General features: G+C 39.6%; 2 protein-coding genes across 3 annotated transcripts in view; one reads left to right on the plus strand and one right to left on the minus strand.

The window, feature by feature from the left end:
* The window catches only part of LOC119908816 (MAM domain-containing glycosylphosphatidylinositol anchor protein 2-like), a 198,822-nt gene that overhangs the window by 116,020 nt on the left and 57,516 nt on the right, over nucleotides 1-25,286 (minus strand). For both annotated transcript variants that reach the window (XM_038726693.1, XM_038726692.1), the window contains exon 2: nucleotides 7,106-7,245. In XM_038726693.1, coding sequence (XP_038582621.1) covers nucleotides 7,106-7,245 — 140 coding nt within the window. The remainder of the gene's footprint in view (nucleotides 1-7,105; nucleotides 7,246-25,286) is intronic.
* Nucleotides 21,192-23,973, plus strand: LOC119908817 (low choriolytic enzyme-like). Its single transcript, XM_038726694.1, has 6 exons — nucleotides 21,192-21,419; nucleotides 21,607-21,753; nucleotides 21,872-21,989; nucleotides 23,285-23,463; nucleotides 23,557-23,638; nucleotides 23,744-23,973. Exons 1-6 carry the CDS (start codon nucleotides 21,320-21,322, stop codon nucleotides 23,868-23,870), a joined length of 753 nt encoding a protein of 250 aa, XP_038582622.1. The 5' UTR covers nucleotides 21,192-21,319; the 3' UTR covers nucleotides 23,871-23,973.

Here is a 25,286-nt window from a genome sequence, read left to right on the forward strand (position 1 = left end):
CTAAGTAAGCCACAGACTGACTGGCTTTGCCTGCAGAGCTTCACATATCTCTGTCTTGGCAGGGGAGACCATGAATTAGAATCCAATATCTCCACACTGTATGATGTGGCATCATCTTGGATACTGATAACATCCCATTTTACAGAGATAGCATCAGATGGAACAGGGATATCACTGCATGGGGGGATGGGGATTGGGTGCTATCTTGGGAGATTGCCGCAGTGTTACTCTAGCTGTGGGGTTTTAACCATGACGACTCCAGCCTGCGGTTATGGCAGCTTGAAGTTTAGTCATTTTCCAAACAGACGAGAGAAAGGAAATGAAAGGGTGGGTGGCCCAAAACCTGATAATGGTGCCCTATTCCAGAAGCTTTTTTTTTTGGACCTCGGGGCTGGAAGATGACAAGGAGAGAAATTCACATGCAGCAAAAGTTTATCAGAGGAGTTTCAGATTCTCTGTCTTGCTTGGGGTGTTACTTTTCAGAGTGGCTGAAATAAATTAGCTATCTTGAAACTCAAAGACTGTGTGTGCTATATTTCTTCCTTTTATCGACCTCTTTCCCTAAAAACTGACTGTTCCTGTCCCATGCCTTTATACATACTTTAAGTAGATATATTACCATTAATGAAATGTCTCTAAATGAATACACTGCAAAAGACTTCACGTGGCCTGTTTCAAATGCATCAAGAAACACTGAGAGAAAGCACTCCATGAATTTGCTCAAACTCACCAACTGATCGTTGCTAAAGCCCCACTCTTTCTGGGGCCCTATAATAACAGTTAGGGACATCATGACTTCAGCAAAACAAGCCCTAAAGTTAAGTAAGTTATGATTATAAATTAGATGGAGCAAAGTTTTTGAATTCTGTGTCACTCTTCTACAGTGCTCTGGATCCCCTCATGCAAATACAAAGAAAGCTGGCTTATGGCGACCTCAGCAGAATTCAATATTCTCCCAGCTTATACCCCCAGTCATTTCCTTTGCCTTTTGTGTAAAGAGCTTTGAGTTTTAGGAAAGCGCAGTATCAATAAATGCATTGTTAGAGTGACACTAAGAAGTGGGTATTCAAATAACTCTTCATATTTTCAAAAGGCAAGTGCTCCTGTTTGTTTCACAGGGGCAGCAGACCACATTATTGGTGAGCTTTCAACTATCGCTATACCCTGAAGCTATTTTCATTCCTCCACTCCTTTGACTTTTTACATCTGAGCACCTCTATCCACAGGGGGAGTCCTGAAGTATGCCCGGTGAGAAGAGTTTGACCCTCTTCACTCTCCTTAGTGCAATGCAAATACTCTTGATCTGAGAGGAGCTGGCGGATTTGAGCAATATGATAATTGCTCCTCCTAGCCCACTGGCAGCCTGGTTGAGTTGGTATTTATTTATTTTTTCTGCTCCTTTCTCGTTTCTCAGCTGAAAGTCATGAGGCCTGAAAATATACACGGGGGAATAAGTCAAACTGCCCAAGAGCCGCTGTTTTATCGCAGAAATGTATTATTCCTTGTTGGTCCCCTGCAATTGACTGCATGCATTATACCATGAAATGTAAATGGGGTCTGTTTTCATGTTACAGCTCAAATCGTTTAGAGATAAGGAGTTGTGTGTTTCACATTTTGTATCTTCTATTTTTAGCAAAGCGTCAACACAGTGATAATGCCATCCCCTCTTAAATCAGACACCCCAATAAAAATATCAACATTTGCTTATAGGGAAAGAAGAATCTCGGCTAGATTAGTATCCAACTGAAAATCCCAGCAGTGTTTGAGACCACACATACTGCGATGTCACGGCAAGAGCTAATTAAAATGCGCCCAGTGTCTGTTGTTATGCAGAGATCATATGCCGGAGCACGCGTCTTCGGTGAACCTCCCATAATGCCTGCTGTGACGTTTCTCTCTCCCTAACTACAGACTGGTTTCTAATTGCTTGCCATCTTTTCTTTCAGGCACTGGTGGTGGTCTGTGCCGCACAGTGGTGCAGCCAAGTGTGGCTGAGCATGACAATCAAGCGATCAGAAGAAGCAACAGGGGGTCCAAATTATGAGAGCACAGACTCTACAGGTCTGTTTCAGAAAATACCGGCCCTCGTAAAAACTGGATGATAATGTGAAACACGCCACAGTAAAGTCTTTCTTGTAAGCAAATATTTATTTTTTTCACTGGGGTATCTCATTTAAGAGGGAATGGCGTTATTATTGTTTTGACTTTGCTTTTCCCTGTGGTCATGTTTTTGACACTTTTCTAAATAATGGAATATGCAAAATGTGAAATTAAACAACAGAAACCAGAATTGAATTGGAACCGCACACTGATAAACAAAAAATGTAATGAACCTTTGGGGTACACACATGCTTGAGTGCTGCAGTTAAAGTCACTTTTAAGACAACTGAGTGTAAATGACTGTGGTTGCATTGGACAGGGTGTAGTTCAAGGAGAAACTCTGAGACAGTGCCCTTTCTGAAACTGCACTTAGAATAGCAAAAAGTGAAAAAATAGGCTAAATTATGTTCAAAAAAGCACCATCTGCTAAAGACACCAGCACTGTAGGCTGACTGTCATGGGAGCATCCAAAACAGATCACATACTCCAATTGGTCCGTATAAAGCGAAATGTCCCAGGGCCTGAGGTCAGCTTATTTGTACTCACTGACCCGTGGCGCTGCGAGTTGAATCTGGCCAGCCAATAATTGAAACCAAAAAAAAAAGGTGTTTGCAATGTGGTGTTGCTGGCTATTGGAGCCTGGTACTCAAACAAAGTAGTGTGGACATAATGGATGGAGGCCAGGGCAGGGGAGGCGGGGGCAGATGGCTTTATCATCAGGGACTCTTTGATGTCTGTTCACGGCAACAAAGACAAAGAATGAAGCTGGAGAACTGTGACCATGAAAGTATGAAGAGATAAATCTGTATGTGTGTGTGGTGCTCTGATACAGAGACAAAGAGAGAGTGAGACACAAAGGAAAAGGGTTTAAGACTCTTTATATTCAGCAGGGATGAATCTAATATTAATTGTTCATGAATAATTGTTTACTATTGTTTAATCCTTTAATCTATAAAATGTCAAGAAAACGGTGAAAAATGCTTATCCCAAGTCTCAAGAAAACCCAAATTGCATTGATATTCATTTTCCATTGACAGAAACATAAAATTGCTTAAAGTGAATGCTCAATTTTCAACTGGTGTCATCATCAGATCAAGATTGAAATTTTTAAAATACTTTGGTTATGACCAAACACCTGCAAAACTACTGACATTCCCATCAGCCTTAGCTGTACCATTTAGTGCTAAGAAGCAAATGTTACCATGTGAACACACTAAACTACAATGGTGTACATGGCAAACATCACCTGCTAAACATCAGAGAAGCAGACAGTGAGCTGAAAGCACTAAGATTTTCTGTCTTATCCTCCTCCTCCTCAGAGAGCCAATTTCCACAAATCCTTCCAGTGACCTCTGCACTATACTTCTATGAGAATTTGACTTCATTGCCCCCCCAAGGCTGCCAGATGCCAACAGTCCCAGTCTTCCTGCAGAGCCCATAGTAACACCTTGAAATGCCAAACCCACGGGGCACAGCGAAAAAGCACATATTATACGGTGTGCGGGTGAGTGACAGGAACATATATTTATTTGACAATTAAATGGAAAGGCAAACAAGTGTTGTCGCTGCCATGAGTGTGTGTGTGTGTGTGTGTGTGTGTGTGTGTGTGTGTGTGTGTGTGTGTGATTGCGTGTATGATTTTATTATTAGAAAGCCTCTGTTTTTCCTCCGAGGTGGGTGGGCGGATGTGCACGGGGCTGACAGAGAGGCCCACTGTGAGGAAGCTGTTGCCTAGTTGGACACAATCCAGAGACTCCATCAGTGGTAAGGCCTGAGGGGCATCTATGTAATTGAAGAAGTGTGCATATTGATAGACATTTGAAGAATTAAACAGTGGCAAAATTGCCTACCCCATTTACTCCGCGGTTGGTCCTTTGTGGTGCCTGATGTTGTACTTGGCACAACACCACTCTGTAAATGTATTATCACGGGAGCTAGCAGTATCTCAAAGTCAGGGAAAGAGTCTGAAATCTGGACAGTTAAGATGAAAAAAGCTATTTTGTGATTTGCTAATGCAGAACTAATTGAAGCCATTTACAGCGATTGAGTAGGGTGACTTGGCCCCCTGTGATATTGTGGTGCAGATGGAGAGTGTGGTTTAAGTTACTGCTGTATGGAGGTTGTTCAAGGAAACAAAACTGAATATGATTCCACAGATAGGAATGACTACTTTCTCATTAATCTTAGGCATAGATCAGCGGTGCAGGGGCGAGCTTATAGGGCTTAAGCTCTGACTGTTTTCAGCAAAGCCCAGGATCTTTAACTGTTCATCACGCGTGGCATTTTTTTGTACTCAACACAGATCAAAGCTGAGTAGGAACCAATGAGTTTCGAACTAAGTGTTTGGAGCGAAGTGCTGACAGAATGGAAAACAGAGCCCCTCCCCTCCCCTGTGTGGTCTTTTGACATGTCCCTACCAATGTCAAGGTGAAAATCAATTGTCCCAACCAATAGTTTTAATGATATGAGTTTGTATGTGAGATGACTGAATGGTGGCATATTTGAAGTGGTTGGTATTTATAGTTTATTCAAACTCAAAAGGAAAACTTTAACAAGTTTAAAAACTCAAAAATTCAAAAGGATTAAAAAAATAATATCTTTTCTAACATCAGTCAGTTGATTTTAAGTTTAAATTTAGGCATGAGTTGTTAGTAAGCTAATTTGTATTCAGTGCTCAAACATTTTAACATTGATGGAAATGGCAAAAGCAAAATATGGAGGACATCAGACCTGTCAGTAACAGCTTAAATAATAAGAATTTTCTGCAATCAAAGATAAGCAAACAATTATCTTATTACATATCTATCTGTGTGATATTAATGTTTAAGATCAGATGAGATAGAATTGTATTCATCCCAAATGAAACAGTTGTGCCAAAGATGCTCAGTATACATATAGCAGATTAACTAACACCATACCTTTTAGATAAGGAGGGTATTGGAAGTACACATGCAGGTGAAATGCACATGATGAAATGTCTGCCTATCCTCTAAGGTCATGTCCTTTAGGGGAGGGTTTTATCATTACTGAGGATGCTCTATTTTATCAGCCGCATGAAAACTTTTGAGTTGCGTGGTCCAAATCAACAAACTGAAAGAGAGGACACAGAATCACAAGGGAAGTTTCAGAACGGAATATAGCTTCAAAAGGTTGGTTGAAATAGAGTAACATATTACTTACTTGTTAGTTTTTATTAATTTTCTTACATATTCTTATATATGAACATGTTTATTTTGAAAATCTATTATATCTATCAGATTTTTTTTAATAACTAAATGTGAAACTAAATTATGTATGTGTAAGTATAGTATGTGGGTGCACGCACATGACATAGAAAAATAAATTAAATAAACACACACAACTGTTCATACTATCTGATAAAATATCTGTCTACCAATGATAAAACCAAATATATGTCCGTAGATAGGACACATTGAAAGTGGATTACAACCTTTGCGAAGAGTACTGATTACTTTCCTCCCCACACATGCTCTAAAAAGATGAAGAAATTCAACTCAATTAAAATATGGAACTTTGGGGCGAAGAAAGACTCATGAACATGTTCAGAGGATTAATATTTAATTCCAATGAAAAGATGAGCCGTATTAACTTGTGAGTCGTTTTTTTTTTCCCGATGAGGTCGCATACCCTTGTGTTTTTCCACCAACATCACAAAACCAGCCTTAGGTCCACTGCCATCCCAGATAACCTCCTTGGCTTCCGAAACCACTCAGAATGAGTGTGCGTTGCCCCCGGTCCCACGCCACTACCAGAGGGGGACAAAGCTGACACATCACAAAGTCCGGAGAGACATAGCCAAACCCACTGTGCCAGGGGAATGTGCGTGAGTCTCATAATGACTCTGTTTCAAAGGAGATCCTGCCTCTCCTGCCATAGCCATGCAGGGCTTTTGATCTCCTGCCCCCCATACTCCCTGCTCTGTTTTTCAGAAATTCTAATTAAGAGGAAAGACAGAGATGATGAATGTGAAATTGCCCCCCACCCCGACATAAGGAGATGAACAGTGTTTCTGAACTTCTCGCTAATTTAAGAGGCCTCACCTTTTCAAGTGAAATATAAAAATCAATATGCTCTTTTGCTTTGGCATCTAGAGGGGAAGTGTACAAACTAATTGCCCTCTTTATCGATCAAAAGGGGAATTATATGAATTGATGTAAATGAGCTCAGTCCGTTCTGGAGAGAGTGCTGAATTCTATGCATTTTTGTGTTATCAAGCAAATTGGAAACAACATTCGCTAAATGTTCGAAAGGTTAGCGTGTGCAAATCCTGCCCAGATTAATATGAGAACAAAATGTGATGGTCAGGTAATATTGTGGCAGAGCTGACATTTATACATGCATGGATCAAGGTAGTTGTTATTCTGCGAGTAGACAGGATCTTGTTTCTGCTTGTTTCTCACTTTTATTATCATATTTGTTTATATACTTACTTCTTGTTTTGGATGGAAAAAGCAATAAGTAGAAGGCACAACAAGAACTAATTATACGCCTATTTTCTTCAGGAAAAAAAGGTGGAAGGTTTTTTAATTAGTTAAGATCACAACAGTAAATAAAGGAGTTTGAGAAAAACTATTTTTCAGATGCCAAGGACCCATGTGCATTTACATGACCCAGAGTCTTTTTTTACTGTGGCCTGTTTCTCATTCGTTACAGTTTTGTTTTGGCAGATGTTTCAGCTTTTTTGTTTGTGTTCTCATTAGACTTGGAAGCTTTCATTATCAATATGCATGCACACAATGCAACCTAAACCATCAATAATTAAAGGATTAAACTTTTAAGCTGGTTTAGTGCAGAGGTACGTGGTGTGCCACTCACTGACGCTAATACAGAATTAAAAGAAAGCTGCTGAAGGAGAGCGAGGAAAGGAGAAACAGACAGGAAGGAGAGAGTACGAAATTAGCATTCCGTCCCATGATTCCCTCGTGTAGCTATTTTTGTTAGTGCTGTCAGTTAAGGGCAAACGAAAAGGTACCGAGTCCCTTACCTGTGGTCGAGGATGCCCCGTCACCAGACAGGTGAGCTCCAGGGTCTCTCCCTCTCTGATGGTGTAGACTCTCTCCGTGTGCCTCTCCTCCTCAACATTACAGGCGTGCCCTGAGTGGATAATGCGGACGCTTGGAGGTGCTGCGGAGGGAAAAAACACAAAGTGTGTTAGCATTCTGGCCATTTCTAAATGAATGAGCAGTTTAGCACAACAGATGGTGTATTGATTAAGTGGTTGTCTCACTGAAAACAAGCACTGTGGCCACATTTGTACTACTCACAATAAACCAAAGGTATTTGCACAAGAATAAATAAAAAAAACACATTTTACTTTTATAGGATTCACTTCAGTTTATCTTTCGAAACGTTGCTATTATATCAAATACATAATTGAGGAAAGTCGCTTATGACAAAGTTTTTATTAGAATGACATGACTATTGACATGTGAGTAGTACTTTCGTAGACAAAAACATGTGCTGCGCGTGCTGCACTGCCAAGTGTTTTGTCAAGCACTGTTTAAAAAATGGCTTTTTATTTGTCTTTTTTAATCTGAGCAAATTATATTTATGTTAATTATGTTTTTTTCTGTAATCAGCATTAGTTAGTGCACATGTTTTTTCACTGTTTCATGTTCATTTTTTAATTTGCACATACAAAGTTCAAAAAATATTTTCTTTTTTATTGTAGTTGGTTGAGTTGGTAGCACAATAAGATGGATGACCCAGCATTTGATAGGCTCTTAAAGGTGCAATGCCCTATTTAAACAAAGAGGACTTTCAACCACCAAAAATATAATCACAAGAAACACAAAGTAAACCTATCACACGCAGATTAACTGACAGGTCTTTTAATACAGTGACAACACAACAAAGTTAATGTTTCATGATGCCAATAAACTTTGATGTTTGTAAACACAAGAGTAAAATGATTGTTATTTTCCTCTGTCTTTTCATTCATGCATGTGGAGATACAAAGCACACACATTGTTGTCTTTTAAAATTATTTTTATTTATGTCATTTTATTTGACCTTGTTACCCTCTACAGTACTTGCAGAACTTTTGTGATGGCCCCAGTAACACTACATTTTCTTGAATACATTTTCACAGGAAAAATGACAAGAGAAAATAGATTTGGTGGTTACGACAAAAGCGGTAACCAATCAGTATCAAAAGAATTTCTCTCATTCTCTCTTCTTGTCCTCCTCCATTCCTTGCAATGGGAAAATATCAGAATTAATTTGCAACTGTAATCTATATGTACATACATAAGGATGTTTGTGTCTAAAATGAATTAGCAATATGTTGAAATACACTGACTCTGTCAAAAAAATAACCACTTTCTAAGTAAATGTCTTCACAAGTTCTCTCCACAAATGAGTTCACCCTTGTGAGACAGTAAGGATATTTCAATCTGTCCAAGGGGTGGGGGTTAAACAGAAGGGAGGAAAGAGTCATCTTAGGTAAACCTCCCAAAAACAGTTCCACTGGGCTGTGAAAGCGCAGTTGCATGTAAACCTACCCCTGACAATACTAGCATCTGTTAAGCATTTATTCCTCTCCAGCTTACATGATTAGTGAAGAGGTTTGGGATGAGATGATTTAGAGAGCGGATACGGGATATGATTAGGAGAAGGAGTACAAATTGGTTGAAAAAAAAAAATAAAATCAAGCAGAAATCACAAGTAGTTACAGACTGTACTGTGCCTTTCATGTTGAAGGAGCAGCTTCCTGTGTGGGCCTCGTTGCCACAGACTCAGCCCCGGCAGCAGACTCTGTTCTACCTCTATCCGATGCTAATGAGTGTGGCAAAACTCCTCCTTAACGCTGCATTGGGATTCTCCGCCAGAATGTACCCTTAGCCACGCGCTAACCACTTGTCCCTCCCACCAACCATGCAGTTTGTCCCATTCAGCTTGTTATGCTTAACGCCCCATCAGGCTTGTCCTGCCTGCCGAAATGGTAAGCAGATTGATGAACACTGATACGGATGCTAAATGGCGAGTCATAAAGCCTTGTTGGACTACTCTTGCTCTTACTCTTCATTGTCTTCCTCTCTCCGTTTGTAGATGAATACACTAGTGGTTAATTCCATAGGGGGGGATAAGGGCTTGAGAAATAGGCTCACTGTAAGGGAGCTTCATGCAAGGCTGCCACTTGAAACAAAAAAGGCTTAGAAAAAAGACCCCAAGGCACTAGCCGAACAAAGTACTAATGCCATTTACTCCAATGAGCCAGTATCTCTGCAGCATACTATCAGTCCTGGAGGAAAGTAGGAAACACCCGTAATTAATGATCTTCAACTGCTATAGCTGCTACTGCAACAGCCACACACACATAAACACACATTTGTTCTTTATGCAGACAGCACTAAGCTTACAGCAACAAAAGCAAATAACCCTCTCTTAACCGTACATAATGAGCACCATAATGTTCTCACAGTCGCACATATCCTTGTATAGCTATGGCATGCTCTCTCAGATCACTTGGCCCAAAGCATGATCTAAAATGGCTGTCATTACTACATAATTTCTTGTTTGTTTAGTTTTCATGAAAGCCGCTTGATACTCCACTGACAGTAACTACTCATAACATATTCAGAAAAGATATCTAAGAACAGATAATGAGAGATTAATGCAGTGGGATTTGGGGTTGCATTAAGTGAGATGTCAACGCGCTAAAAGGTTTGAGATGAAAGTTGTCCTGGTAGAGGGGAAATGGGTGATAGACAAAGCTTCAAATAGATCATAGCAGGCCAGACACATCTGGTTATATCCCTTAACATCTCAACTACATCCCATAAAAGTTCATTATGTGGACTAAGATTCCGTCTGGAAATGTTATGGTGTGATGAAAATGTATTGTTAAATTTCAGTCAGTGCTCCAAACCTGTTGTTGGTTCAATAAGAAAGTATAGGTTAATAAGGTTTTCAACATTTGGCTTTAATTTCATATATTTAGCAGAAGAGAAAGCAATGATGCACACAATTGCTACCTGCTTAGGCTTAACCCTGACATTTACTACATTTGTGCCTAGTGAATTTCCAAAATCAACAAGAGTTTGACATACAGCACTATACTTAATTTCAAACCAATCATCAATGGCAGAAGTATTTAGATTACAAAACTAAAAGTAGAAATACTACACAAAATGTTCTACTACATGCAATGTCCTGCATTTGTAATCATATTCTTAGAGGTACCAAGTGGAGTTTTCTTGTACATTCTTTACATTCAGCATGTCTCACCAAAACTCATGGTGTGCATCCTTGAGGCGTTTCCTTCCACATTTCTTAAACCATTTTTGACATTTAAAATTGTGCATCTTCTCGCAAAAATGCTGCCCGTGTGCTTGTACACCTGCATCCTCATGTGTGTACATGATGCAGGCAAAATGAGGACCCACTAGTCAAAACATTGCTCTATAGCCCCATTAGCGGTCAAAAACTCAACAGGGTGGCTCTAAGCAAAACCACAGAAGTATTATACTGTACTTCAAATATCCAGAGTAGGAGTACTTATTAGGTGTAATGGCACAAACAGAATATTATATTATATTACTGAATAATTATTACTAATGTCTTAATGTCTAAGCAGTACTTCAATGTTGTAATTCGTTCAAATTGAACTAAATGAAGATATTTGATAAATTATTTGATATTATATGTTTTGCATATAAAAAAATATAAAGTAAAAAAGTATAATATTTCCTTCTGGAACATAGTGGAGTCACAGTATAAAGTACCATAACATTGAAATACTCAGTAAAATACAGTTGATGTTCTGAAGTACAGTACTTAAGTAAATGCAGTTATAGTTATTTTCCACAACTGATAGTCCGTTACCTTCAAAAAGTCCCTTTTTATTCTGTCGTTGATGTCTACTTACATTATGAATTATTTGTAACTCCATGAGATAATGTGACTAATACATGTACAAATTATACCAGGGTAATGTCATGTTGATGTCAAGTTCAAATTCTAGTTCATGGTGTAAGACTGAAGTATAACTTGGTTCTTTAATTACAGTAAGGACTTCACAGGGTAGGGTGGATGGGGAGGTGAGGCAGGGGTTGTGGGAGCGATGGCATTAATAATGTATTAAATAAGTCAGAATTATATCTTTATCTGTACTTTTGTACTTTGTCTTCATTTATGTTGATTTATTACTAATTTCTGATGAAAAAGGAGAGATGTTTATGCATTTGGACTATGTCTTGTTCATGATTTTGCTTTCTTTTATATTGTAACCCCCCGAATTGAATGAAAAATGAAAAACCAATAAAAATATGGTCACAAAAAAGTCCCTTTGCAAGTATATTTTATTTTTCTATAAAATGTGGGGGGTGTGCACAGTAAATGAACCCCCAGCAGTGCCCTAAAATTTCTGTTCTCTCTATCATCAAATAGTTTCCTTCAGCATCTTTTAAAATTCTATTAAAAATGTACATGTTTACAGCCAATTAATAATCTAATCTTTTAAAGCACCTTGTTCTACTCCTTGTATCCCTCCAGAGCAAAAGTCAAAGACGTTAAATGAGTGGTCATGTGACTGGTACAGTGTTATGTTGAGTAGCAGAGCAGAGGTCGTCTGGGAGCAATGAGCTGAAAAATACAATTCTGCTGGTTCACATTTGGATGTTAATTAGCTGTTTTTTTTTCCTGCTGGTTGAGGAATTGGCATTGGCATAAGAAGCACATCTGCCACTCACACTGATGTGAGAGGTGCAAAACAGTGCGAGGAGAAATCAATGCTACTGTTAATATCGAATGGATCTTTACAGTCAAACGAATGCAGAGTTATTCTGAAATCACTTGTTTATTTGCTCTACAAGCGCTTGTGATTAAAACAGTGTTGTTGCTAATGTTGTCATGAACCTGTGCGTTAAGATGGGAAATTTGCATAATGTGCATCTCAGGCTGTAGTGTCATTTCCCCACCCATCCAACCATCTGCAGGCGCACGCACACTCCAACTCCAACACACACACACACACACACACACACAGACAGCTTCCTGATACCTAAGTTTAAAAAAAAAGGAAGCGGAGGAGCTGCAGGCTAGGAGCAGGAGTCTCAGATGTGCTTCTCCTTTTTCATTTCATTATCTCATTTCCATAACAGTGACATCATTTCCCCCTCTGTAGAAACACACAACAGGGAGAGAAAAGGTAAGAGAGGGGAGGAGAACAAGACTGCCTCTGCACATACAATTGTCCTTGTTAGACTGTTAGTTTAGTGCTTTCTCTCTTTATCTTTAGTCTCTACATTGGTGTGTGTGTGTGTGTGTGTGTGTGTGTGTGTGTTTAGTTGTGTTTGAGTGCGCATTATGAACTTGTGTGTTGAATGAGCGGCTCCCAGTGGAGTGCCTAGCCTTCCTTGGCCTCAGTTGAGGGAGATGGAGACAGCTTTATCCACTACCGCCAATGGAGATTAAATTGGATTTGGCTAAAAGCAGCCTTGTCACCACGGTTCTGGAGTGTCTGAGTGGCAGAGGGGGTTCTTGGCAATAGTAGAGTCTCTAAATTTGACAAACAAATGAATGTGAAAAAAACTCCAACAGCTGGGGCTTGTTGTCGCTGTGGGCTTAATGTCCTCAGACCAACCCCTTAGGACCACTAACCATATCCTGCTAGTTTTCTGGCTCCGTCATCACCGTCTCAGGATGGGAGAGCCAGATAGTGAGAAACAGGAGAGTGAGGAACTACATATGCAATATGCATATGGTAACCATTTAAAAAATAATAGTTTCTGTTATCACACCAACTTCACTATGGAAATAAACTTATAGTTAGTTATAAAGGTAGTGTGTGTGTTTGTGTGAGAGAGAGAGAGAGAGAGAGAGAGAGAGAGAGAGTGAGGGAGAGAGAGTGTGTACAATGCCAACATAAAGAAGCTTAGTAATAACACAAAATAAGTTCAGCCTTATTAAGATGTTCAAACAAGGCCAACACAGTCATATTAGATGTTGCCATATAACAGACAAATTATGGATTTTGGAAAAATATTCAAAAACCAGTCAGCCACCGCTTATTTTAATTATACATACAGTCTCTGCATTAGTTGAGTGATAATGAGCACACATTTAACCCATGTTATCCCATTCAAACAGACTTCTGTCCCAGGTCGTAACTGTTAACACTAGCAGTCGGCAGCTGCAAAACGGGACTGCAACATAATCTTTGCGGACAATTGTCAAAGTATGTCCACTAAAGTGTATGTTTTTGCCACTGACAGGCTCAGACTGCTATTCTTAGTGTCTGACAACATTATGTAAAGGATCCCTACAGAGACAGATATTTTGTAAAGAGTAAGATCATTTTTGTTTAACCAGAAACAGCCTCTATATCACTCTGTTCAAAGCCACCAGACTCCAAAAACAGTAATTATATACTGGACCAATCAACAAAATGGCCCTATTCGTCTCATAGACACAAAAAAGATAGGGAAATAAAATCCAGGTTGAAAAGAAAAACTGACTGTCAGTCACACAGCAATTCTAAAGTTTGCTATCATTAGCTAACATTAGGCACCATAAGCTACTGGTCATACCAGACCAAGTAAGGCTATAGCAGCACAACATTTCAGAATCATGAATACTTTATTGAGTGTATTATAATGAGCAAAGATACATTGTTTGTTTTTTTTTTAGGAATTCAACGTTTTCTTTTAAGAAGAATATAGTGTCATTTATTTATATAAAATATCCACATAATTGATTTAATGCAAAAGCATACACTTGTATTATGTTAAAATATCTAAATCAGCAATAATTGATTTTTTTGGCCACTTTGGGCAGCGAAACAAGCTTTAAACACAACACTGACATATTATCATCTTAAAAAGTTGTTGTGGCTAATGTTCTAGCAAAGCTCCTTAAGTCTCCATTACATCCTGAGTGATATACAGTATCTGGCTTTTTCGCAGCTAAATGCTCAAACCTTGAGGCACATGAGCTACAGCAGCAGAAGACCACACTGGTGCCACTCCTGTCAGCTAAGAACAGGAAACTGAGGCTACAATTCACACAGGCTCACCAAAAATGGACAATAGCAGATTGAAAAAACGTTGCCTGGTCTGATGAGTCTTGATTTCAGTTGCGACATTCAGATGCTAGGGTCAGAATTTGGTGTAAACAACATGAAAGCATGGATCCATCCTGCCTTTTATCAATGGTTCAGGCTGGTGGTGTAATGGTGTTGGGGGATTTTTTCTTGGCACACTTTTGGCCCCTTAGTACCAACTGAGCATCGTTTAAACACGACAGCCTGAGTATTGTTGCTGATCATGTCCATCCCTTTATGAACACAGTGTACCATCTTCTGATGGCTACTTCCAGCAGATAATGCACCATCATGTCACAAAGCTCCAATCATCTCAAACTGGTTTCTTGAACACTGAGTTCACTGTACTCCACAGTCACCAGATCTCAATCCAATAGAGCACCTTTGGGATGTGTGGAACGGGAGATTCACATCATGGATGTGCAGCTGATAAATCGGCAGCAACTGTGTAATGCTATCAGGTCAATACGGACCTCTCTGAGGAATCTTTCCAACACCTTGTTGAAATTATGCCACGAAGAATTAATGCACTGGTACTAGCAAGGTGTCCTAATAAGTGGCCAGTGAGGGTACCACATACCAGGTATGATAGAAATACATTGATACAATCTTCCCCCTTTTGTATCACAGCCAAGCACACCCACCCATATTATATTGTGGTTAAAAAGTTGTAGTATTGGCTATGTCCTCTCAGGTGATGCAGCCCACTGGCATTTGTGAAATCAGTGTGAATTCAATGGATTTTAACTTTGAGAATGGGTAAACACTGTCCATTCCCAAAGGCATCAGACAACAAATTCTATTATTTTCTATGCTTTCCCCAATGACTTAATCTTAAGAAAGTTTAAGCTTACACTACACCCGACCCTTTCTACTGTATAATTGAGAAGAAACTCATCCATGGGGTCATCCATGTGTGTAAGGCCTTGAAATGGTTTGCCAGCAGCACATGCATATTATTACATCAGGGGTTGTCAGAGCGTATTGATTACACACTGTAATGCACTCGCATGCAATCCTTGGCCTACACAGTTATTGTAAATGATACTCTGTATAGATCTGGCTTCGTACTATCAGCACAGATCATCTATCATGTTTGTGTACTGTGGACGGAAAAGCACGGACATTCATACGGTGCAGAGACCGCAGCGTCACAAACAACACAAGTCTGCCCAGCTTAGACATGTCAGGTGGTGTTTTTGTGGCAAAAGGGGACAGACTGAGGCTTACTGTCATAAACTGGGTACTTGAGTTGAGACAGATCATTAACACAGCAAAGGGCTTCATTTGATCATTCAACGGACATGGAACACCATAAGAGCACAACAAACTGAGCACAGCTGTGGGTCTCATTCGTGCTATTTATGGAAATCAGACACAAACATACAAAACCCACATACCCATGAGAACACACATTGACACACACCTTGTTACTCTAAAATTAGGCCAGTGTGAACCTGCCAAAACCCTGCTGAGATGGAAAAAAAGACAAAAGAGAGATGGACTGTGGAGGGTGAAGGTGGGGCGATTTACTGTAGAGGACAGATTCATCTTTGCTCCCACCTTTCGGCACTCCACAGCAGGGGTTATGGAGCTTGACTGCATACAGCTGCATCCATTAAGTCCATGCAAGCTTTATGTCATGAAAACCACCTTGAGGAAACTACAAAACTTTGCTTTGTTTCATATGATATATTAAAGCTGATTAGGAGATACTTGTTTTATACTCCAAACCAAATGTGAAGTTATCAGCACAGAATATCAGGGAAAACACTGAGATGCACCTTTGTGTTTGGCTTGAAGCAGTGCTGTGATGGTGCTGTCTCTGTCCATGGTGCTGAAGCATACAGCGGTTATTCCCTTAGCCATACAGGAAGATGTCACTGCAAAAACCCAGCTATGCCTGCTGCCTACACTCAATATAAGCATTAAACCAACCAAACAGGCAGAAGGTAACTGATATAACACTGAAGGTTTATGCTCCCTCAGCACAGGCACACATATAACTCAGTGTGTTAAATCCATGATGGATTCACTGTCCCTGGGTTCCTTCAAATGTAGCACAAGCACTTTGAGTATATAACCTTGTAAAATTTAACTCACAACTCCACACTCTACAACGAGTAGTTGTACTGCAATCCAAGATTCCAAGTAGTGCTGAAACAACAACTAAACATTAGCTGTTTCAAGCTTCTCAAATGTGACAAAAATGTGCAATTCGAAGACAATTCGAAGACATCAATTTGAATCTGTTAAGGTATAATGGGCATTTTTCAATTTGATCAATTTAAAGACTTAATAATGATTTCATTAATAAAGAATTTTTTTTCAGATGAATCAATAACTGTTTCAACTTGTTGATGGTAACCCTAAAGCCACCTGTTTAACCCTATCTATCTACTTCCCTATCACTCATGTGGACGCTTCAACATATATAGTAAGATGCATGAGAGTTTGTTAGCATGCATAGGACTTTTCAGCACTGCAAGGAAGCACAAGAGTGTTTTGTGCACATATTCTCTACGAACATAAAGAAATAATCATAGTTGTATATAATATTATTCAACCACCAGCACTACAAAAAAAGAGATAGAAAATGTTCCACTTTTTTGATAGAGGAACAGACATAGACTAACAGACCTTTTTCACACCTGACCTTTTGACTTATCTGAGCAAGAAAAAAAGCACAGGTTTAACTAATAACGTTAATCAGAGTTCTGTTTCAAGTGTCCCCGTAAACAATGCAGGTCAGCACAGACAATACCAGGGCCATATTTTTTATTAATTACACCTGTGCTTTTGCTGCTATTTCCAAATGTACATTCTATGAAATACAGCCCAATAAATTCAAATATTGTGCAAGAAAAAAGGTGTACAGCTACACCGACATACAGAAAAAGTATCTGCAAAGTTTGGCTTAAAAGGTTTGGTAAAAACAGACAAGCGGAGGGATTGTAAAGTCTGTTTAACAAGGGTTTAATGAATTGATATAATGACATGAAACAAATGCTCACACACGCACACACACACATCACCTACTATATTTACAGTGGAAACAGAAAGCTTGAGTAGTAAAACCTCTGTACTATTTAATCTAATGCCTCTGTCAACTTAAAGCGCAGGAATGTGTTATAGGCCCATTAAAGTGAACATGACCAGAGATCATTGAACACGTCCTTGCCCCATGTAAGCCAGTACAGCTTTTATGAGGAATAAACTTATAGGCATTTATGAGTACATGCTGGTAAATTTAGAATCTCATTAAAGAAAGACCTCGACAGTTACGCAGTGCCTGCTAGCTCGTGGTATTATTAAGAAAGATCATCAAGGTGAGGTGTGAAACTATACCTTTTCTACCAACAATGCTACCCAGTCAAAAACTCAGTATCACAGTATGACAGCCAGAGTATCACAGTGTTACAGTTAAGTAAGCCTTTGTGGGTTTTTCCTATCCCATTCTACCAGTCTCTCCACTCACAGTGCCACATTGGCATAGTGGGCCTGTTGTGGCAGTTTGATTTCCCTAAACAACACTAATCGGACATCTGTAGGGAAGGATAAAGCCCAGATTGGCTGTAACCATGCAGCAGTTCTCTGTCGATAGGTCTAACTCTGGCCAACACTCACAGGATTGGCTGACGCAAGGCTGCAGCTTTCTTTATGGTTGGCTAGTAGCGAGCCAGCAACAGCTCACTGAGGATAGAGTATCTGGCAACCCTCTGAAGATTGGGTGCTGCCCGCCAAGAAACTGTCTGATGATTGGCTGTGGTGACTCCACACTGAAATGATTGTCCTATCAATGCACACAGCGCAGGCTGGCTGACAGTGCTGCCTGCTGGCTGGCTTTGCAATATGCAGCTATCCATAACACCTCCAGGGGGCATATGTCCATGTCTTTGAGTGTGTGCGAGTGTGTGTGACTGACTGTATACCATCCATAACTTTTCCATTGGGGAGATGTGCGTCTAAACCCTGCCAGCAGGCTCTAACACCTCATTATTCTAAGCCAAGCAGGAAATGGGTTTTAGAGATCTCTCACTGAGCTATGCTCTTCGAAACAGGGACCACAGGTCTCCCAATAACAGCAGCACAGACCTCAGAAATGCCTATTTAGTTCAAGTTAGCCACACTGCGGCACTTCACCAAAAACCAATTGACTAGGCACGTACTGTAATATCACCAAACACAAACTGTTACAGTCTTGTGCAAATTAATTTGGGTCTGAGGGTTTTTGAGACTTAATGAATATGAATTTTTCCACTGAGTCTTGTTAACTGAAGGGTGCTTATTCCATGTGATGTTAAATACAGCTCAGTGAAATGATGAAGATGAAAAATAGCAGCGCCTAAAGCCTCATTAGGGGATTTTCTACATTTGGTTGAAAAACTTAAGCAAGCTAGCTCTTTTAAAGAAGAAGGTAAAAGAGACAGCAGAGGAGAAGGAGATTAAGAAACAGAAGCAGAAGAAAAGCTATATGTTTAGTGAAAATAGAAAACAGAAAACATGTATTTTCCTTACATATGTCATAATGTCACATACAGTATTTTAGCCATTCACATCGAGATGAAAATGTAGCAAAATGTTCAAAAAACAAACACATAATAGGTCAAAATTACTAAAGTCATTCTTGAAAGGTCAGTTAAACAAGCAAGCTGATTTGAAATGTCAAAAAGTAAACCAACAGGTGGTTTAAAACAACCCTAATGAGCCTCGGTACACAGATAAGGCCCTCTGCACTGTGTAATTTGATACAATAAGCTGTGCACTAACTGTAACCACTGTAACTGCATTTGCACCACCCATAAGCCAGGGTGCAACTAAAGAGAGCCATAAAAACAGCAAAACGCCACGTATAAGTTAACCCAGTAGGCTACAGCCATACAGTTTCGCACATAGAAACAGGACTTATATATGGTTTGTGATGTTATTTACAATTCTAAATCCTTCACAAAACACATGGCAGTTTACTCTAAAATCCACTAATTGCCGAGCCTGTAGTAGGCACAGTGGTGCTTGAATTAAATTCAGGCATGCTAACATGCTATCAAGGACAATGCTGATGTTTAGTAAGTATAATGTTTACCATTTTCACTGTAACATGCTATCACACTAAAATGTGTAAGCATGCTAACATCTGTTATTTAGCACCATACGTAAAGTACAGCTGAGGCTGATGTGAAGGCCATTAGTTTAGCTGGTATTTGATCATAAAACAAAGTGTGATGCCCCTAGATGAAACGTTAAGAGATCACCAAAGTCAAAAACCAACAACCACAGCTTAATTAATATCTATATCTGTTCAACTGGACCCTTTTTTTTACCCTCACTGCTATTTCTCTCAGCACAATGGCTTTTTACAGTAATTTTCAAATCCGCCTCATAAAGCACTTGACACCTCATCCATCAAACACAATTATATCCTGAATGGACTGTGCAACTGGATTGTGGCTTAATCAATTGCATTACTACAATAATACACCTGATTTAATTTACTATTTGCATGGCTCTTACAAGTCTGGTAATTCACACCAATTAAGACGTTGTTCATATTCAATTTATTTGTTCTGTTTGTCTGAATGTCAATTAGTGTGAACAAGATGGTTACCTTCTCAGACTGATTCTAGTATAGAGAACAAAGAGAGAGAAAAAAAAGAGACAGAGGGAGACAAGCAGTGAGCTACTTTTAGACAACTTGTTACCCGCAGATGTTCAAGCAGATAAGAAATTAGTTAGCTAGTGAGGAAATAACACAGAAATGTGTGACTTATTTGAAGACTTGCTTGTAAAAAAATTGATAATGAGTTGGATCGCAGGGGGATGCTCAACATGAACGTAGTGTACAAAACAGTTAATTGTTATTATGCAGAGCAAAAGGCGAGTGAAGGGAGCGTTAAGAAGGGCATCTGTGTCGGGCAGGACCACCAACTGTAGGAGGAGAAGGAGCTAGAGTAAGTAAGGGGCAGCAGAACAGGGTAATGTGTTTCATTTCATTGGGTGGTTATCATGGCAGCGGACTTCCTGGCACACGCTCCCACTGAAGACCAGTGCAGCGATTCTAAATGTTAAGCACATTGTTTAATAGTCCATTACATAAATTGATATTGCTCATTGACTGTTGTCCTTGGCTGCCCACATAGTGTCAGAGAAAAAGACAGAGATGTACTCTAGCGCAGTGGAGGGTTAATAGGGTATGTCATCACTGTTGTTTGCTGTTCAGGAACAATGTGCCAAAACTTTCCATCTGCTCCGCATCCTCCCACCACACCAAATCCACCTCCTAATAATGTTAAAGTCACAATGAAATGAGAAATATATTTAACATCTTGTGTAGGTCTGCGACTAAGTGTTATTTTCACTAATGACTGATCATTATCCAAACAATGAAGAGATCTACCAATCGACCAATCATGTAATACCTTCATCTCTAGTACAAAACTACGTATTAGGGGTGTAATGGGAAGTGTATTAGTCCCAAACTCTTCAGTCCATGATGTTTGATTAGGTATGTGACTTCTTCTGTTCTATATGCACTGTGGCCCAAACAACTTCTGTCAAAATTGTCTCTTTATGTCAGCTGTTTGCACATTACAGAGTTTTACCCAGAATGTTTTGGCAGTGTACCAAATGCGTTTTATCAGCTGTAGGGTGCTAGTTGGCTTAGCTCAGTTATTTACTGACATTTACTGATGACATTAATGACACTTGTGTTATTTATTTGTGTTATTAATTTTTTCCTATTGACAACATGCCAGTATTTGAGGGTCTTAACTGTTATAATAAAAACCACAGCCAATGAGCTCTCTTGAATGTTTACATTTTTCAAAATAAATGACAAAGATAATATTTTCTAGATGTTTAAGTGTTCTCTGCTGTACTGAAAACATAACAAACAGTGACCCCAAAACCAAGATACATGCTAAACCATGAATAAGATTATCCCTCTGTGAAAACAGTGGGCCAGGGTGGGCAGGGCACTCCCATCAGCTGTGTGTCTAAAACAGAGCCCATTAAACACCTACCACTAATCTCTGTACACAGACACAGGCCGACAGCCTGCATATAAACTCAGCACAACTGCTGCTTCAGCATCAGTCCTCGGTGAGACGAGTGAAGTCTCCGAATCGACATCTTGAGCATCAACACCTTCAGACAAAAATGGACCTCCGAACAACAGTTTCTCTTCTGCTGCTGCTTCTGGGCCTCTGTAAGGCTCACAGTGAGGACATCTCCACGACTATTCTGAGGATGAACAGTGGTGAGTATTTAATCATGATATTTAATTAATTTAATCATATTACAAGGAAAGCGAGGGAACATTAGAGTCTTACAATATTCAATAATAGAAACCATATATAGTGCAACACATTTTTGACAAACTTGCTTTGAAATTACTGATGGTCCGAGAGTTAGATCAAAATGCATATCTTCTTTTCTTCCTATAGAATATAGTGAATTTCTGCTGGAAGGAGATGTGATGATTCCAAAAACCAGGAATGCTATGAAGTGTCTTCAAGGCGCAAACTCCTGTCTGTGGCCAAAGTCTGCTAATGGGAAAGTGGAAATTCCTTTCATTATAAGCGATGCATATGGTAGGTTTTATTTTGTAAACTACTACATTAATGGAGCTGGATTGTGCATTTTAACATGTCTCTTTCACATACTGTATCGATTATGTTACTGACAAAGTACTTTTATCCACAATTGTAGAAAACACTCAGAGGAATACGATTGTACAGGCCATGAAGGGCATTGAATCCAAAACCTGCATCAGATTCATTCCACAATCAACTCAGACGTCGTACTTAAGCATTGAATCTATGAATGGGTAAGTCTATATCTGAGGCACTCCAGTATGTGAAGGGGAGAAGGACACAAGGGCAAGTGTACAAAAAACGAGTCGGACAGTCAAGATAATTTATCGGTTAAGGGAAAAGTACAGTAAAAATACTTATCTACATTTATTTAATGTATTTGTTCATAATGTGGTAAATACAATAATGATGATGATAATGAAGCTTGGATTAGTTTTACAGTGTATTAAAAACTATTATCTATTATAACTTTATTTCACTTTAACCTATGCATCTGAATGTACTTCAAAGTTAAAATGTCCTCATGTGAATGACAACTTTCTCAACACAAAGTTTCTGAACAGCCTTGGTCTTTACACACCCATCTGATGCTACACACCGGCATGAAAGGATTACTTAACAGGCCTACAGGGTACACACCCAGCAGCCAAAGGCGCCTGTTTGTTCATTTAAACACGGTAATTTTAGTGAAGCTATTTAAAGGTTAAGTGAAGTGTGTAAGATTTAGTGGCATCTAGCGGTGAGGTTGCGAATTGCAACCAACTGTCTAGTCTTAAGCTTGATTTATACTCCTGCGTAGGGTAGCCAGGCATTTATACTTGTGCGTCCGTGTGTCCGTCAGTCTGCAATTACACCCCCAAACATAGTCGGCAGTAGCGCTACCGTGTTCACTGTGTTGACTGTTGCCGGCCGAGCAGGCTAACTTACGGTTTAGCCCTGCGATAACATGAATGGGGTAAAATTGTAAACATGTGTGCTCGTATAGCCTTTTCAAATGTTATCGACCGAGTGGATCACATTCTGATAGTGAAACGAGTCATTTCACTCAGGTTGTGACGGTCAAATATATCGATCCACCGTGTTACAGCCACTGTTTTGGCCACTAGTAAAAGTAAAAGTTCTTGCTTTTAACTACAGCAGGAAGTACTTTTAAAATCCAACCCTCTTCCCTTTGGTTGGCCAAAATGCTTCATAAACACTTCGTGGTCTCCACACAACCTTTCTACATTGAATCAGCAACAAGTCAAGATCAGACCATCGGCTCACAACAAGAGTTTTAGAAGCAAGAACGAAACAATGAACTGTAAGTTTAGCTTCACAACAGATGTTTTTGCCTGTTGTTCCAATGATGCATTTCAAGGCACAGTTGACAGCCTCAATTCAGCTCCCAGCTATGCTAACCTCCCTAAACATCATCAGATTGTTTTTAAGAAAGTACAGTCGATGATAATGTAAATTACGTTATTTTATTAATCAAAATTTCAAGGTGCATGAAGCATTTTCATAATCTGTCTCTCTCCACTATTAGCTGTGCCTCTTTAGTGGGTCGTACTGGAGGCAAGCAGTTGGTGTCAATGCAGAGGAGTGGCTGCTTACAGAACGGAATCATCCAGCATGAACTGCTGCACGCGCTCGGCTTCTACCACGAACACACTCGGAGCGACCGTGACCAGCATGTCACAATCAACTGGCAAAACATCCTCAATGGTAAAAATCTCACTACGTCGTTTATGATTGATTGATTCATATTGATTTATTTCTTGGTCTGTTAGCTATTTATTGACATTTTTTTGTCACCAGGTTTAGCCTATAACTTCCAAAAAATGGACACGAATAATCTCAACACTATGTATGACTACTCTTCTATAATGCATTATGGAAGGTAAGGTAACAAAAACGTTACATCAAATCAGTGAATGCTGAACTAAATCTATCCTAATGATTTCTGAATGACTCTTTGTCCTATTTCCATTGTCCAAATCTGTAGAACTGCCTTTGGAAACAATGGATTGGAAACCATCACTCCCATCCCTGACGCCTCCGTTTCCATCGGCCAGAGAGTGGGATTGTCCACCATCGACATTCTCAAGATCAACAAACTGTACAACTGCTAGAATTGCACGAGATTAAGGATTACTGTAGTATGTTTTGATTCTGACATGATACTTGACATTCATGTGACAATATGCTAATAAAGATGATGATAGATTTCATTAATCCTATGTCTTTTGTTCTTTACAGCACAATGTCCTGCATATCAATTTTGTGTTTTATGAAAATTGACAGATCTAAGTTTAAAGTCCACAAATGTTTAGTGTGGAAGAAAATGTACTTGTTTGGAGACTACAATTTCATCGTCACAAACTGGAGTCAAGAATTTTCATTGACGTGGATAGGGATGCAATGCAATTATAAAGCAATTATAGATTTTGTTGGTACGATTATTGTCAGAGAAATAATCACGGTTTCATGATTATTACGATTATTATGCATTATTTAATTGCACAACACTAGTAATGACTTAAGTTGATTTTTAATATTTAATTACATTAACAATTATATTTCTATAATATGTAAGTATTATTAATATAAGAGGAATATTAACTTTTATCCCCCAGGGGAAATTGTTATAAAGCAGGGGAATAAACTGAACTGGTACTGTTACTGTCATCAACACTCATCCATACATGTTTTTGTGAAAATGAGAGAAAGAAATTGAGTGCGGTGTTGACTGAAACGACTGAAGGTCTTGAGAGGACTACGTTCTTCCATAAAGGCCCTTTAAGAAAAGAAGCGATTTGCACCGCGTGGAAGCTGCTCCGCACTAAAGTTCTACTGCTTTGACTGCGGCATGCGCGCGAGCTCGCCGTGCGGTGCACGTTGCTTGACGCAGCAACAAACCACTCTGGCGCGGCGCAAGCCACTGAAAAACAATGGGCCTCAAAGTGCAGCGGGGCTGTTGTTGCGGTATGTCTGAAAGTTTACACCTGCTTTGCTTGTTTACGTTGCAATGAATGCCCGACTCTCACCGCTACGGCATCGATTATAAGTGACACGTTTATATATAATTCCGTACCAACTTGCTACGTTATTTAATATAATGTATTAGGCCTACCTTTAGTGTAAGCTGGGTGGTGATCCCGCAGGTGCTTCATCAAGTTTAATGTAGTTATTCGTTCCTTTAGCAGGAGCCTTTTAACGGCAAGTTTTTGAACAGGTGATCCGTCATCTTCAGTGACACCCTGGTCAGACTTGGTGTACCCGAAATGCTCTCACACTGCCGACTTCGGCCGTTTCTCTGGTTTCGCCAGTGTGCAGTAGCCTCTGATAAGCACGACACTTACGCTGGTGCACCGCTACTGTAACTTTGTTTTTATTTTGTGCAAGTTGCCACAGTTTCGTTCCGTGCAACAGAAACACTCGGTGTAGCCTTTACGATTAATTAACCGTGACGTTTTAAAGCGCGGTTAATAGTGAAATCCGGTCATTGCTGCATCCCTAGCCGTGGATGTTTACAAGGCATTCTGGCC

This window comes from Micropterus salmoides, unplaced genomic scaffold, assembly GCF_014851395.1.
Source record: "Micropterus salmoides isolate LMB-PRFRI ecotype aquatic unplaced genomic scaffold, ASM1485139v1 Ms_hic_scaffold_18, whole genome shotgun sequence".
NCBI classification, from domain to species: domain Eukaryota; kingdom Metazoa; phylum Chordata; class Actinopteri; order Centrarchiformes; family Centrarchidae; genus Micropterus; species Micropterus salmoides.